General features: G+C 46.5%; 1 protein-coding gene across 3 annotated transcripts in view; it reads right to left on the bottom strand.

The window, feature by feature from the left end:
- The window catches only part of LOC134219746 (mitochondrial nicotinamide adenine dinucleotide transporter SLC25A51-like), a 28,681-nt gene extending 15,866 nt beyond the window's left edge, over positions 1 to 12,815 (bottom strand). The window contains exons 1-2 of one of the 3 annotated variants that reach the window (XM_062698612.1): positions 12,679 to 12,815; positions 11,526 to 12,504 (exon numbers count right to left, since the gene is read on the bottom strand). In XM_062698612.1, the coding sequence (XP_062554596.1) occupies positions 11,526 to 11,983 (458 nt within the window). In that variant the 5' untranslated portion in view covers positions 11,984 to 12,504; positions 12,679 to 12,815. Of the gene's footprint in view, positions 1 to 11,525 lie in introns of all 3 variants that reach the window. The other 2 variants (XM_062698611.1, XM_062698613.1) reach the window with 2 other exon arrangements.
- Positions 12,816 to 16,901: the final 4,086 nt, after the last annotated feature.

The following is a 16,901-nucleotide window of genomic DNA, read 5'->3' as shown; positions in this document are numbered from 1 at the left end:
CAAGGAGAGGTTTGGAGAGATCTCCACCCAACGCATCGGGTGCGAGAGAAATGGAGACGAAGGACAAGAGTAGCGAAGTAGTCGTCGTGGAGAGCGATAACGATACGCCAATAGTCGATAAGCAGCAGCACAATGCAGTGGAGATAGGGTCGAGTGGCATCCTGCCGAGCTTGACCGTCGTCATGGTGCAACTCGATGACATTATCGACTTCACCAATGAACGGGGCAATATGTCGAGGGAGCTGAAGCTGAAATTGCTTAAGCTTCGCAATTTGGTTCTTGCTGCCAAGCAAGAACAGGAAGTGCTTGCGGCCAGGCTGGAAGGCTGTGGTAAAGCGGAGAAGAGTGCACAGACTGCTCCCTTCTCCTTCCATAGTACCACAACCATGGCACAGGAGGCGTTAGATTTTGCCCTCAGAGACAGAGCGGTAGAGAGGAGAACAGATAAGCGAGCCAGGGACTCGCCTGGCATTAAGCGCTTTAAACAGAACGCAAAAAGGCGTCGGGAGAGCGCAAATCAGAAGAGCGGGCCCACGGAAGTTGCAAACATGGGAGAACGGCGTAAGAAGAAAGCGAGGACGAAACGAGCCAGTCGGCCACCGGAGGAGGGAAGCCAACCCGACCAAGACAACCTGCGGTCGGACGGTCCCTGGCAAACGGTAGTAAATAAACCGAAGGTGAAAGCGGCAATCACGCGCCCGGCGAGAGCCAGACAGAAGGGTGAAGCACTTCTCATTAAAACAGAGAAAGAGCGCTACGCCGACGTGCTCAAGGCGATGCGCAGCGCCGAGAAACTGGCGGACCTTGGTAAAGAGGTTTGTAGCATAAGGTTTGTAGCAGACAGAATCACAAATCGACCACGTTCTGATTGATGGACGGCACTTCTCCGACATTATCGACGTCAGGACATATCGTGGCGCTAACATCGACTCTGACCACTATCTGGTGATGGTTAAACTGCGCCCAAAACTATCCGTCATCAACAATGTTCGGTACCGACGACCGCCGCGGTACGACCTAGAGCGACTGAAGCAACCTGAAGTCGCCACTGCATACGCGCAGCATCTCGAGGCAGCGTTGCCGGAAGAGGGTGAGCTCGATGGGGCCCCTCTTGAGGACTGCTGGAATACAGTCAAAGCAGCCATTAACGACGCAGCGGAGAGCAACGTCGGGTATATGGGTCGAAGTCGACGGAACGATTGGTTCGACGAAGAGTGCAGACAGATTCTGGAGGAGAAGGACGCAGCGCGGGCGGTCGCGCTGCAGCAAGGTACCCGGCAGAACGTGGAACGTTATAGACGGAAGCGGAGACAGCAGACCCGCCTTTTTCAGGAGAAGAAACGCCGCCTGGAAGAAGCGGAGTGCGAGGAGATGGAACAGCTGTGCCGTTCTCAAGATACACGGAAGTTCTATCAGAAGCTCAACGCATCCCGCAAAGGCTTCGTGCCGCGAGCCGAAATGTGCCGGGATAAGGATGGGAGCATCTTGACGGACGAACGTGTGGTGATCGAAAGGTGGAAGCAGCACTACGAGGAACATCTGAATGGCGCTGAGAGTACAGGCAATGAAAGTCAAGGCAGCGGAGGAGATGACTACGTCAGTTCAGCGGACGATGGAAGCCAACCAGCCCCACCTTGAGGGAAGTTAAGGATGCCATTCAACAGCTAAAGACCAATAAAGCAGCTGGTAAGGATGGTATCGGAGCTGAAGCTCATCAAGATGGGCCCGGAAAAGCTGGCCACTTGCCTGCACAAACTGATAGTCAGAATCTGGGAAAACGAACAGCTACCGGAGGAGTGGAAGGAAGGGTTATATGCCCCATCTACAAGAAAGGCGACAAACTGGAGTGTGAGAACTTTCGAGCGATCACCATCCTTAATGCCGCCTACAAAGTGATATCCCAGATCATCTTCCGTCGTCTGTCACCATTAGTGAACGAGTTCGTGGGAAGTTATCAAGCCGGCTTCGTTGACGGCCGCTCGACAACGGACCAGATCTTTACTGTACGGCAAATCCTTCAAAAATGCCGTGAATACCAGGTCCCAACGCACCATCTGTTCGTTGATTTCAAGGCGGCATACGACAGTATAGACCGCGTAGAGCTATGGAAAATTATGGACGAGAACAGCTTCCCTGGAAAGCTCACCAGACTGATCAAAGCAACGGTGGATGGTGTGCAAAACTGTGTGAAGATCTCGGGCGAACACTCCAGTTCGTTCGAATCGCGCCGGGGACTAAGACAAGGCGATGGACTTTCGTGCCTGTTGTTCAACATTGCGCTAGAAGGTGTCATGCGGAGAGCCGGGTGTAACAGCCGGGGTACGATTTTCAACAGATCCAGTCAATTTATTTGCTTCGCGGATGACATGGACATTGTCGGCCGAACATTTGCAAAGGTGGCAGAACTGTACACCCGCCTGAAACGTGAAGCAACAAAAGTTGGACTGGTGGTGAATGCGTCAAAGACAAAGTACATGCTTGTGGGTGGAACCGAGCGCGACAGGGTCCGCCTGGGAAGCAGTGTTACGATAGACGGGGATACCTTCGAAGTGGTCGAGGAATTCGTCTACCTCGGATCCTTGCTAACGGCTGACAACAACGTTAGTCGTGAAATACGAAGGCGCATCATCTGTGGAAGTCGGGCCTACTACGGGCTTCAGAAGAAACTGCGGTCGAAAAAGATTCGCCACCGCACCAAATGTGTCATGTACAAGACGTTAATAAGACCGGTAGTCCTCTACGGACATGAAACATGGACAATGCTCGAGGAGGACTTGCAAGCACTCGGAGTATTCGAGAGACGGGTGCTTAGGACCATCTTTGGCGGTGTACAAGAAGACGGTGTGTGGCGGCGAAGAATGAACCATGAGCTCGCCCAGCTCTACGGCGAACCCAGTATCCAGAAGGTATCTAAAGCCGGAAGGGTACGATGGGCAGGGCATGTTGCAAGAATGCCGGACAGCAACCCTGCAAAGATGGTGTTCGCTTCCGATCCGGCAGGTACGAGACGACGTGGAGCGCAGCGAGCGAGATGGGCAGACCAGGTGCAGAACGACTTGGCGAGCGTGGGGCGTATTCGAGGATGGAGAGATGCGGCCTCGAACCGTGTATTGTGGCGTCAAATTGTTGATTCAGTGTTATCTGTATAGATGTAGACTAAATAAATGAATGAAATGAGCATAAGGCGGACGAGAGCGGGCGAGATGATCCTTGTCTTAAGGAAGGGCTCACAGGCGAACGGTACCTCATATGGAGCGCTAGCCCAGGAAGTCCTAGGCGAGAGCGTAGAAGTGAGGTCTCTACACGACGAAGTGACTCTCCAATGCAAGCAGCTGGACGAGGTCACGACATCGGAAGAGATCGCCTCGGCCATCAAGGACCAAGGTGGAGTGGTGGTAGCAAATGCGTCCATCCGTCTGCGAAGAGGACCGCAGGGGACGCAGATTGCCACGCTGAAGTTACCGGCCATCGACGCTAACAAGGTGATCAAAGTTGGTAAGCTGAAAGTTGGCTGGTCAGTATGTCCAGTCAGCCTCTACCAACCACCGGTAGTCGACAAGTGCTTCCGCTGCCTCGAACCGGGACACAAATCGTGGGCGTGCAAAGGGCCGGATAGGAGTAACCTATGTAGGCGATGCGGCGAAGAGGGCCATAAGGGGCTCACGTGCGAGAAAGCACCATCGTGTACGCTATGCGCGAGCAGGAAGCAGGAACATAACCACGCTATGGGTGGACCTGCGTGCCCGTTGAGTGGTTATACGAGGAAGCCGTGCAAGTAACGCAGCTCAACCTCAACCATTGTGCGGCCGCCCAGCAGTTGCTGTGGCAGTCGGTAGTAGAAGCGAGAACGGACGTCGCTATCTTGTCGGACCCGTACCGCATCCCCGCGGATAATGGGAACTGGGTAGCGGATAGATCCAAATCAGCGGCGATTTGTACGACGGGAAGATACCCGATCCAGGAAGTGCTGAACACAAGAGCGGAGGGTACTGTTATAGCGAAAATAAATGGAGTGTACTACTGCAGCTGCTACGCCCCACCAAGGTGGCCGATAGAACAATTCACCGAGATGGTCGATCGGCTAACATCAGACCTAGTGGGTAGCAAGCCAGTAGTAATTGCAGGAGACTTCAATGCGTGGGCAATAGAGTGGGGAAGTCGCTTTACTAACCGGAGAGGGCAAACGCTGCTAGAGGCTTTCGCCAAGCTGGATGTCGTGCTGTGCAACGAAGGCTCCAAAAGTACCTTCCAGCGAAACGGAGTGGAATCGATAATAGACGTAACGTTCTGCAGTCCAAGTTTGGTCGGTGATATGCAGTGGATGGTCGACGACGGTTACACCCACAGTGACCACCTAGCTATCCGGTACAGGATAGGCAGCGAGGCAAGAAGAGAAAGCCGGAGAGCTACTCCCACAACCCGGTCGTGGAAGGTCGCCCACTTCGACGGTGGGACCTTCAGTGAAGCTATGGGTCTGGAAGAAAACACGGGAAGTTTAAGCGGCGACGAACTGGTTGCGGTCCTGTCTCGAGCTTGTGACGCGACCATGCCGAGGAAGGTGCGACCACGGAACTGCAGGCCACAGGTATACTGGTGGAGCGATGAAATTGCAGCCCTTCGAGCAGCCTGTCTCCGGGCTAGAAGAAAAACGCAAAGGACACGCTTGGCGGAAGTGAGGGAGGAACGCATCGAGCAATTCAAAGCAGCGAGACTGGCTCTAAACAAAGGCCATCAAAGAAAGCAAGAAAGCCTGCTTCGACAGACTGTGCCAGAGCGCCAACTCGAACCCATGGGGAGACGCCTATCGGGTGGTGATGGCCAAAACAAGAGGAGCACTGGCTCCTCCCGAGCGATGTCCAACGAGGCTGAAGACTATAATCGAGGCACTATTCCCGCACCACGGCCCAACCCACTGGCCGCCAGCAGCGAGGGTAGCAAATGATGAAGCGGTGGAGAGGGTGACGGTAGAAGAGATATTGACGGTGGCAAAGTCCCTCGACCCGAGTAAAGCACCTGGTCCGGACGGGATCCCGAATATGGCATTGAAGGCAGCCATAACGACTAACCCGAACATGTTTAGGTTGGCCATGCAGAAGTGTCTGGACGAGAGGACATTCCCGGATATATGGAAGAGACAGCGTTTGGTCCTGTTACCGAAACCTGGCAAGCCACCAGGAGACCCCTCAGCGTACAGACCAATCTGTCTTATAGACACGGTAGGGAAGCTACTGGAGAAGTTGATCCTGAACAGACTGTCGCCGTACGTCGAGGAGGTAGGAGGATTATCGAGCGAGCAATTCGGCTTTCGGAGAGGAAGGTCTACTCTAGGTGCCATTAAATCGGTGGTTGACACTGCAAAGGTCGCCATCGAATGCAAGCGGCGCGGTATACGTTACTGCGCAGTAATAACACTCGACGTGCGGAATGCATTCAACAGTGCGTGCTGGATGGAGATCGCGAACTCGTTGCTTCGGCTGGGAGTACCGGTAGGGCTGTATAAGATTCTGGGAAGCTACTTTCAGAATCGATTATTGATCTACGAGACAGACGAAGGCTTGGCTACCGCCCCCATCACGGCAGGTGTCCCACAGGGATCAATTTTGGGTCCATTGCTGTGGAACGTGATGTACGATGGTGGCTGCGGTTGAAGCTCCCGCCAGGAGTCAAGTTAGTGGGATTCGCCGATGACGTAACCATGACCGTGTACGGAGAATCCGTCGAAGAGGTCGAATTGACTGCAGCCTATTCGATCAGCCTAGTGGAGGAATGGTTGCGCAGCAAGAAGCTACAGTTGGCGCATCATAAAACGAAGACGATAGTCGTTAACAATCGTAAATCGGTTCAGGAGGCGACAATTAGAGTCGGCGGCTGCGACATCACCTCCAAGAGATCTCTGAAACAATTGGGGGTGATGCTCGACGATAAGTTGAGCTTTAAAAGTCATGTCGACTACGCCTGCCAGCGCGCGTCGACGGCGATAGCGGCACTATCGAGGATGATGGCGAACAACTCTAGGGTGTGCTCCAGCAAGCGCAAGCTGCTGGCAAGCGTGGCGGTTTCAATACTACGATACGGAGGACCAGCTTGGGTGTCAGCGTTGAGCGTAAACTGCAACGATGCGAAAGCTGGAGAGTACTCATAGGCTAATGTGCCTGAGAGTTATCAGCGCATATCGCACCGTATCTCGCGAAGCGGCATGTGTACTCGCGGGCATGATGCCTATCAAACTGGTGGTAGAGGAAGACGAGGAGTGCTACGCCCTCAGGGGCACCGATAACGCTCGAAGGAATATAAAGGCAGCAACGGTAGCCAAATGGCAGAGAGAGTGGGACAACTCGCCTAGAGGAAGGTGGACCCATCGCTTAGTCCCAAGTGTGTCGGCATGGATTAGCAGACCTCATGGGGAGCTAAACTTTGGCTTGACCCAGTTCTTAACAGGCCATGGATGCTTCAAGTGGTACCTACACAGGTTTGGTCACGCGGCTTCTCTCACCTGTCCGCAATGCCCAGACGTGACAGAAACGGCTGAACACATCCTGTTCACATGTCCTCGGTTCGAAACGGAGAGAAGTGCGATGTTGGGGGCATGCGGAACGGACACCAACACCGATAACATCGTCATAAAATGTGCCAGAACCCAGAACAGTGGAGAGCGGTTGCAAGAGCGACGTCCAGGATAGCCGACATCCTGCAACGAAGTTGGCGCATAGAGCAGCAGCAGGCAGCCGTTACGGATAGCGGACCATGAGTCGTGGAAGTCGTGAATATATATGTCGATAATGGATGGGAACGACAGCGTCGCAACTGTATTCAGCTTGCGGCGACCGCGTAGCCGCAGAACGTGGCAAAACAGCTGGTTTCGTGGGTGCTCACACTTTCAGGGAACTTCTCGTTAGAGTAGGTTAGATCCGCCGTCAGGGACTATCCGAGTCGCGACCGAGGCGGGAGCTAAATATCTCAACGAATAAGGTGGTAGCTGAATGGCTCAAGGTCATTGAAACTCGGTTATCGGAGTAGGCTAGGCCTATCGCCGGGGACCAGCTGAGTAGATCGTGGCGTACGAATGCACCGGCTCCGGGTCGTCGGGGCGCCATTGAACCGGAAGTTATCTCCACCCGGAATCCTTGGATTGACCTCGGCATTCGTCCGGTTACTCGTTGAGACAGGTCGTCGGTTACAGGGGGAGCTTCCGACGTCAGGGAACTCCCCGCCGGAGTAGGATTGATCTACCACCGGGGACTATCCGAGTAGTTCGCAACCAAGACGTGAGCTATATGGCTCAATGGTTAAGCAAGAAGCTAAAAGGCGCAGTGCATGGGAAATCGGTTAATCGGAGTAGGCTAGGTCCACCGCCGGGGACCAGTTGAGTAGATAGTGCCGCGTGAATGCACCTGCTTCGGGTCGTCGGGGCACCACTGAACCGGAAGCTATCTCCACCCGGAATCTTTGGCCTGACCTCGGCACTCGTCCGGTCACCCGTTGAAGTGAGAATGTGCGTAGGACTTGAGCGGATCTATGAACATGCATACCAGGAGAATGTGTAGTGTTGGTAATGTAACAGCCATCCACGAATGCGGGTCGTCGGTATCAGGGAGCTTCCGCCGCCGGGGACTCCCCGTCGGGTAAGGTAGATCCGCCGCCGGGGGACTATCTGAGTAGCTTGCGAGCACGTTGAGAGCTAAATGGCTCTAAAAATCAAAAGGAAAGTAGATGCGTTGCTGAATGGCACAAGGAAAAAAAAAGTAAAGGGCTTAAGGGCCCACGCTTTTTGTGTGCTTGCTGGCACCAATAAGGGAGCCAAAGGGCTCAGACGTACGACAAAACATCGAAGAGAGGCACTGTGAAAGGTGTTGTTTTGGGAGGAGTACTTTTAGTACTGCTTTTCCCCACAGAAGTAATACTGAAAGGTAGTCCCGGGGGGAATTGTGCATTAGAAGAGAGGGTAACTCAAGTAACCTTCTGTTGCTTGGGTGGGTTTAGTGGGTCCGGCGGCCTGGCCTTCTGCCAACCGCGCCAACCCCACTCCCTGAGTGATAATTTCAGGTGTCTGTATGCAGATTTGCCTTCATCCCTCTATATATAAAAAAAAAAAAAAAACATGTGCTCAGTTCGTCGAGCTGAGTTGATTGGTATATACGACTTGGGTCTCCGAGCCTCGGATAAAAAGTCGGTTTTTCAAGCGATCTTTATACCCTTCTTAGGGTGTAAGAAGGGTAAAACCACGTGGTTCGAGAGCAACACCCCCCCTCCCCCCATGTGGCTTATCGTGGTCATTTTCCAACCCCCCCCCTCCCCCTATATATGACCACGTGGTTTCTGGACGGCCCCTTAAACAAAGTTTCACGCACAGACAAACAGACGTAACAGCTAGAACAATTTCCTGAAAAATTCATCGCCCAGTTACTTTATCATCATCTCGCGTGCATGTTGCACGAAATGATGGTTAGTGCGACATTGTCAACAGATGGCGCAAGTGTGAGATGTCAAATAGAAAGGTAAACAATGTGCGCGCCTCTAGGTGTGAAACAAGTAATCAGTGTAGTTTAAAACGACCGTTTAGAGCATGGACGATGGGAATTTCGTCAGTGTTACGTCTGTTTGTCTGTGTTTCACGTGTTATTTCCAATGATGGTTTAATATCTAACGAAACTAAATATTGCGTAAACAGATCAACTGAACGCCACATGCTTGGCGTACAGTCAAATTGCAGCAAAATATGTGTTTCTCCGACGGATAACACCACACCACATCACATAGAAAGCTTTTGCCAGTCGTACGATTCATAATAAAGAACCAACAGCAGCGCTGCCAGAAGTCAAATTTAGAGCTTTGTGCCATGACAAAAGTTTTGAAATAATTTCCTCCTTGGTATGCTCACTCGTTCTCCGCGCGCGGAGAACCAGCGAGAGCGTTGCCAGCTTGCTTCGTTTCCTCACATTATGCTCTTTCGAATGCGAAGCTGCCACGTTTAGATGCAAGTTCTGCTGTGTTGCGCAGGAGTCCAACCCGTTCGACGCGCTGCAAGAACAATCAACGACGCGACGTACCTTCGGTTAGAATCGGTCGGAGTGTCGGGCTGTGCTTTGCCAAAGGGCGCACCGCGCACGCTTTCGTTCATACTTTGATGATTGGGAACGGTTTGTTTTTCTTTTTTCTCCTGATGATTATGCATCATAAACAAAACGAGCTCGGTGGTCTAGTGGCTACCGCTTCTGCCTTATAAGCAGGAGGTCGTGGGTTCAATTCCAGGCTCGTCCCTTTCCTACTTTGTATTTCTATCATAGTTCTTTCTGTGTTTCACGTTCTACCAAAACGATTCCTACTGTTATAACCTTCCACGCAATCCTAAAACCTCCCGTGGCACCTATGAGAGGTCGTAGAGTTCTCTGCATCTTTCTTAAGTAGGTGTCCAACAAACCATCCTTCCCCTTCCTCAGCATTCGCAAGGACGTGGCCAGGACAGATCTCGACTATTGGAGAGTGCATCGCTTCCATCTAAGAGATAGTGATTAGTCCCAAATCAATATCTGTGGTAACGGATGAAAGTGATGCTACTCTCATACAATAGTCTTGGCACAGAGAAACAGACGTCTCACTCAACATATGTTCCATCGTACACCTTTTTAACGGTTTATTTAACTTTTTGTAGGTGGTCAATCCGCCACCGATGGCGCTTTCATCGATTTTGCTTGTGTTTGACGTTTGCACACTACCGCCATCTGGTTGCCGCTTGGCCACTCACTGGGATTTTAGCATTGGGCGACAATGTTTTCATGACGATGATTTTGATTGCAATTTGTTCTAAGTGAGACGTCTGTTTCTCTGTGGTCTTGGCTTGTACCACCTACGAATTTGTGCGAATTGCTCAATGCTAATGCTAATGCTAATGATGATTATGCATCATAAACAATTCAGCCTCAAGAATAATATTAAATTAATGTTTGAGTTTTCAAAAGAGACGTCAAATTTTGATTATTATAAAATATTATAAAATTGAATTATTAATTTTTTTTGTCCAAATAATCAAAATCAATCTACATGGAGAAAAAGGCATAGTTTTCACTAAATTTGAAAAACTAAACGAAAACATTTCAGTGGACTCAATCTGGGGTTGCATCAAATGATGATACTAATAATGGTTAATTACGTTTCTTTCATAACAACAAAATATGTGAAAAATTTTTAAATGCTATAGGCGATGGGTCCTGTGCACCCGAATGGTGATCTCATGAAAGATCTCTATTTTGAGCAATATCCAGTTATCGTCAACTGTTACCAAGTTAGATTCCGGACGACTTAGGAGAGTTTTCAATTTTAAGTGCATCTTAATTTAAAACATTTTTGGAACGAAAGAGATTAATAAGCTGTTTATTGTTTTGTAAATAATTTCTATTTAAATTGTTTTTTTTTTTCTAATGTTTGGTTACGTTGTACAAGAAAAGTTTGCAATATTAGTTTAAATACACAACTTTCATTCTAAACCACTCAGCTTGATGCATATTTTTTTAGCAGGCTGGTAGAACAGGTGTACCAAAAGTTCACGAGACGCCCCTGCGAAAAGATAAATAAAAAAAAATGTTAAACTTATTCCTATTGAAAAAATGTTTTCACATTCTTTATAACCGCTCATTTTTATTGCCCATTTATTTTGCACTCGATTTGATTCGAATACCTTTTACCAATACCAATGTTGATTCCCTTTGTGACGTCATGCTTGATTGATTCCAAAAATTACAGTTCAATAAGATATCGCCATTTCATCCGCCAGACCATGGTTAGTAGAGTTATTATTAGGCAAATTGGGTTTTGAAATTAACAGCCATCCATAGTGAATCAATATTGGAGGGGTTGTCGACTCAATGAAATGTTCTAAAATCGCATAAATATTATTTTTAAATGAGGTTAGAAGGAATCTAAAAATACCATTTTTGTCTTACTGCTAATCCATTTTAGCCAATCAGAAGGCACTTTCGTATACTTCTGCATAGCTTTCGGCACCTTAAAGCCGTTCTGGATAAATCTTTCCAAGTATTTCATCATCGAAAATACTAGCCAATTCCAACCTTCTATCAATTAACACTCATTCGCTATTGATTCATTAATTACCTACATTTGACTATCGACTCACTCATATGTTGACTGGAATTGACCAATAAACAAATCAGTCATTAATTATTATGGTCCTACAAACAGCTACAAACCACTGCTAATAGAGCAACTGTTGCTAGATACAAGAATATACACCAATTCTAATTCCACTCTATGAAAAAAGGTAATTGGGCAATTATCATGTTGTACCATTGTCAAAAACCCTGAATAATCCACATAGCTGTGTTAATGCCTTTCTCGTGTGTTATAAAAAAGTATTTTGGCCATAACGTTTGACCCCATAATTGGATCTCAATTTGATTAGTTTTGATAATGAAACAACGAAACCCCCGTCGAATGAAACATATTACGAGTAAATCGCTTAATAATAATTGCATGAACACTTAGTACAAGGGTAGTAAAAAAAAAGCGCTTACCTAAACGCGTGATGCGTATTCCTATACTTTTGATGATACTTTGCATCGGCCAGTAAGGTCTGTACCCGTTCAAATGGCATCAGCACCGCTTCCACTGAGCCCGCTGCCATTGCAGCAAGCGATTTGGCCGCGTACTCATTCATTCCGAAGAATTCCACCAACGGTCGCTTCGTCCCATCGTACACACCGAACATCAACGACAGGGAAATCGTTTTCTGCGCCAACGGCGGAAAGATTCCCCGATACAGATACGTGATTCCTTCGCTACGAATCTGCCCGAAGGCCTGATTCAGCTGCACCCCATGCAACATTTGTCTAAATATCATTTTGTAGATGGGATATGTGACCGTGATGTTGACGAAGGCCGCTCCCCAACCGCAGGCGAATTCTCGCCAAGACACAACCCCGGGGCTCCCCCGGGCATTATTCAGGTCCTGTCCGGCCCTCACAACGGCCATCGCCTGGGCTGTCGTTTCGCTTGATGAGGGAATTTTGAGCGCTTTGTATCTGCTTTCCTCGCACAGCCTGTGCGGGACACTTCCTACAAGTTTTGATTGAATAAATTTAGAACCTAATCGCCGGCACCCGCCACCGCAGCCAGCCGTCGTCGTTATCGTTGCCAAAAATCTACACGGTCCGAAGCGTTCGCACCCGTTTGATCAGCATACCAGTCCGAGACCGTATCTTGTCGTTTGATTTCGTTGGTGTAGAAGTTTTATCATCGTTCCTTCCAGACTTGACACCTGTGGATTAGCTAAGCTCGTAGCAGCCCATTCTGCTTATACACACGAGCCACAACTCACAGATACGCGCCTCAAAATTCCAACAATCATTCATTCACCACTCCGATTCTAAAGATCGTTCTACTTTATCTCATATATACGGTTATATAACAAACGATGTGGTAATTCAGTTTTCACAAACACGCACGATTCGTCACCCGCAAGCTGCACGATTCACTTCCGTCACCGCAATCAATCTGGCCAAAACTCAATAAAGTTCACACAATCTGGGAGGCACTGGCGATCCTTTGTTTACTACTCTGGCATTGTTCGTCGATTTCAATAGCCAGAGAATAAATGGATCGAAGATTTTTTGCGCCGCACTAACCAACGGCGGTGCTACTTTTTGCACACCAATGCGATTTTTTTACCCACGTTAACAACCACTCGCGAGAGGGGCTCGTCTAGTAAGAACTTGAGGAATGCTAAAATACGTAAATTCATACAAATGTGACGACACTTTTCTCGATTTTATGAGAATTATTTTTACTTTGGGAAACTGTTATCATTCTGCCAAAAGCAGCTGATGATAGTCAGTCAGTTTGGTCCAATGAAAATAGATACTAAGGTATGGAAATCCATATATTGTGTGCGTGCCTTTCGTGTATGGCGAAAAAGCTTTCACTACTACATTCGAACGAGCTCCCATAAGAAGCCGTGCAAATATGTACGTCACCATTTGCTGTTTACATTTTCCATCATCTACTAATACACTTGCATTTGGTCTTCTTCCTCACCTTCTATCTATTCTCATTGAGTTTGGTCCGTTGCCACAGCTGACTGTCATCTGACATCTTGCTTACAGGGCTGGTGTTTTTTTCTTATTTATAAATGGTTCGAAAATAGAGCTGTGCTACCTTTATAATAAAATTACTATTCATCGAATGGTTTCAAATCTCCCTGCAGGCCCGCATAGATTAAAATCTTCCGCTATCCAGCTTTCCGCGAGCGGTTCCCGCATAGTTCTGAACTACAGTCGCGATTCGCTGGTTGGGTCACGACCTCGGCCCAACTAACGAGTTCGGTTTTTTTTCAAAACCATTCCAAACAATACTTGTAAAACAGTACGAATCATCTATCGCAACAATACGTCTGCACTACCTCATTTTTTTCATCAATACGAAAAATGGTATTCCACCAATTTACAATATGAGGAAAGAGCGATTAAATTATGTTACTATAAAACAAATCGTTCATTTTCTCGACCAAATTTTTCCTCATATTATACAATATAATGTTGAAATATCATCCGCATTACGAGATTCGAACAATAAATCTTATTTTAGCGTTACGTAGTTTTAGAAAGAACCCTTATATAGTTCTTCAATTGTACATCTACCAACTGATGTATGGTACATCGAAAATTCGAAAAAAAACAAGTGCATACGGTGGGTAAGATTTTTATCGACTTTGTCGTGTTTAGTGACTGTTGCGATTACCTGAGAAGCAGCCAGCAGGACGCCGCAGTATTCTATATTTTCTCGAGATGCATAATATATGGAACGTGCTGTTAAGTGACGCCTCGGTCAATAAGCCAACATACACATACACACGTGTTTGAGTCACATTACTGGCCGCATAAAAGGCGTACGATGAACGACGCGGCAGTCAGTCGAGCTTGGGACACAGGACGGTGATGACGCGCTTTCGGGAACAGGTGACGACACAGATGGATTCGGCTGATCAGTCGGGCATTCGGCTGATCGCAGTCGATACACATAGTGAACTACTATTAGTGAGACCATCGCTAAAATAACACTTATTCCACAGACAAACAGACATTACATAACACTCGTCAAATTTCCATCGTTCACTGATTTACTGGTCAATTCAAATAATCATTAGTTGGCCAATCGATCACTCGTGGCGCGCGCATCGTTTTTGCTCGAGTTTGACGTTTGCTCACTACCGCCATCTGGTTCGGGATTTGCCCAACTAACTGAAATCAACAGATGTCAGTTAGTGTTTGAACGACGATGAATTTGATGAGTAAATGTTCAATGTGTTATGTCTGTTTGTCTGTGCTTATTCTCTTCAAATATAACAGATGCCGTCTACGTATGGTCCATGATTATGCGGAAAAACCGTTAACCTCAATGGCGATGTACCTTCCGGAAGTGAGGCATTCCTCCGATCGAATTTGCGCAGTGATGGGCATCCTATGACTAACGGAAAGTGTGGTGCTAGCTTTGCTTATTCTAATATTCATCGACGTTGCATATTCAAAGACGAATCAACAGCAAGAAACCTGCTCACAGGAAATATGATAACATCAGATCAAGTAGAGGGGGCCCTCCTTAGCCGTGCGGTAAGACGCGCGGATACAAAGCAAGACCATGCTGAGGGTGGCTGGGTTCGATTCCCAGTGCCGGTCTAGGCAATTTTCGGATTGGAAATTGTCTCGACTTCCCTGGGCATAAAAGTATCATCGTGTTAGCCTCATGATATACGAATGCAAAAATGGTAACCTGGCTTAGAAACCTCGCAGTTAATAACTGTGGAAGTGCTTAGTGAACACTAAGCTGCGAGGCGGCCCTGTCCCAGTGTGGGGATGTAATGCCAATAAGAAGAAGAAGAAGAAGATCAAGTAGAGGGCTCCTCTGAACGTAGATTGTTGATCCCAACTAGCCGTGCTCGGCCAAACTTATGGGAGAAAAAACGGGAATCAGTAAAATGATAAACGCAATAAATCAATCATCATGAGTTTTATACAAGGGGTGTCTCACATAGATTTATTTAAATTTATTCGCTGAAATTAACAAAGTAACCAAAGCGACTTTATTTCGATGTGAATCGAGATTGATTAAAAGTGCATTTGCTGATTTTAGCAACGCACCGAATGAACCATCTGTCAAATCAAACGATGACAGCGGTAATGAACACATTTCGTGAAACATCAATTGAAAGCAATTAGCAAGAAAAAAAATCCTTCCTCGCATGAATAAAGCAATGGATTTATTTCCCCTTTTTGGCAAAATACATACTTGCAAAGGTGCTGTAACATACCTACTCGGTAATATATGGATGATTATGACGATGGATCTATGCATTGCGAAGAAGTGAAGTTAGTTGATAGTTCAAGATAATTACATCATAACGAAAATATTTCCTAGTTTGAGTTAATTTACTTGTGCTATTTCCGAGGCAATTTATTATCAGTACGCAACAAAAGTTTGAAACTATCGACAATACGGCAACTCATTTTAAACATACATTGCGCATAATCGTTCAATATAAGCTCTGGTGACCGTGTTTTGGCCAGGCCTCTAAACCATTAAGTTTCGCGCGAAGACATTGAGTAGGACGCAAGATTCTTCTCTACTTCACGTAAGAATTTGCGGACACGGACATTTGCAGTATCGTATTATAAATCTTTCCAAATTGAAAGCAAATTTCAATTGATGGTTATATCACAGACAAACAGACATAACACTCGTCAAATTTCCATCGTTCACTGATTTACTGGTCAATTCAAATATTCATTAGTTGGCCAATCGATCACTAGTGGCGCGCGCATCGGATTTGCTCGAGTTTGACGTTTGCTCACTACCGCCATCTGGTTCGCGATTTGCCCAACTAATTGAAATTCACAAATGTCGTTAGTGCTTATACAACGATGCATTTGATGAGTGAATATTCAATGTGTTATGTCTGTTTGTCTGTGGTTATATATTACAATGAATCTAAAACGCCAGACAGAGAACTAAAATTGTGCAAGCAGATGCCCCAAATAGGAGTCCGAAGATGGACACGATTACGAATATAGAAGTCGTTCGGAATCGCTCAACTCAAAGGTGGAAAAAGGGTTGCAACACTTTAATTTTTGTTGATATTGTTGAATGCCATGTTCAAAACTTGTTTCTGCGATTTCCCTTGTAAATCATCTTGGCAAAGGATGGTTTGGAATTCTGAAATAAGAAAATCTATTAATAAATTTTATACAAAGCAATTGTAAAATCAGAAATCATGCTCGAGTTTCTTTGTTGATGTTAAAATAAACAAACTACTCGATGTCATTGGTAATGTACAAAATCTACGCTTGCTTAGACAAAAATTACAGTTCAGTGTCTTAGATGATGTGTTGCAAAAATGATCAAACAGTGTCTATCAATTGCATTCACTTCAAATCGACTTTATTTCGATTGAAATTTGCCTTGGTTTTATATCTGTATTATCGAACGTTTTCATTTATCACAATCCTAAATTTGAATATATTTATTATTTTCACTACACGTAACGAAAAAACCTTATAAGTTATGGCAAAAAATCATTCGAAGATAGTAATGCACTTCATTATGCCACCTAATGAATGATCCCATACCAAAAAGCTAATAACATTCATAAGTTAATGAAATGTATAAGTTTTGGAATGTATGTGGCTAATGCAATGTATAAGTTTTTCCTTATACATATCATTAAGCACCTGCTTTGGCAAAAAGGTATTAGAAATCTTAATAATAAATAACATTATTTTTTTTTACGTGTAAACCAATTCATAAGAAATAAGATGAATGGATTTTAATAGCTTGTTATCAGATCTTGGAAAGTTCGTTCAAAAACGAACGAATGCTTCGTTTTTAGCCCACAGTGAAGT

Source organism: Armigeres subalbatus, chromosome 3, assembly GCF_024139115.2.
Source record: "Armigeres subalbatus isolate Guangzhou_Male chromosome 3, GZ_Asu_2, whole genome shotgun sequence".
In the NCBI taxonomy this organism is placed as follows: Eukaryota; Metazoa; Arthropoda; class Insecta; order Diptera; family Culicidae; genus Armigeres; species Armigeres subalbatus.
This window is presented reverse-complemented; position numbering and strand designations above follow the sequence as displayed.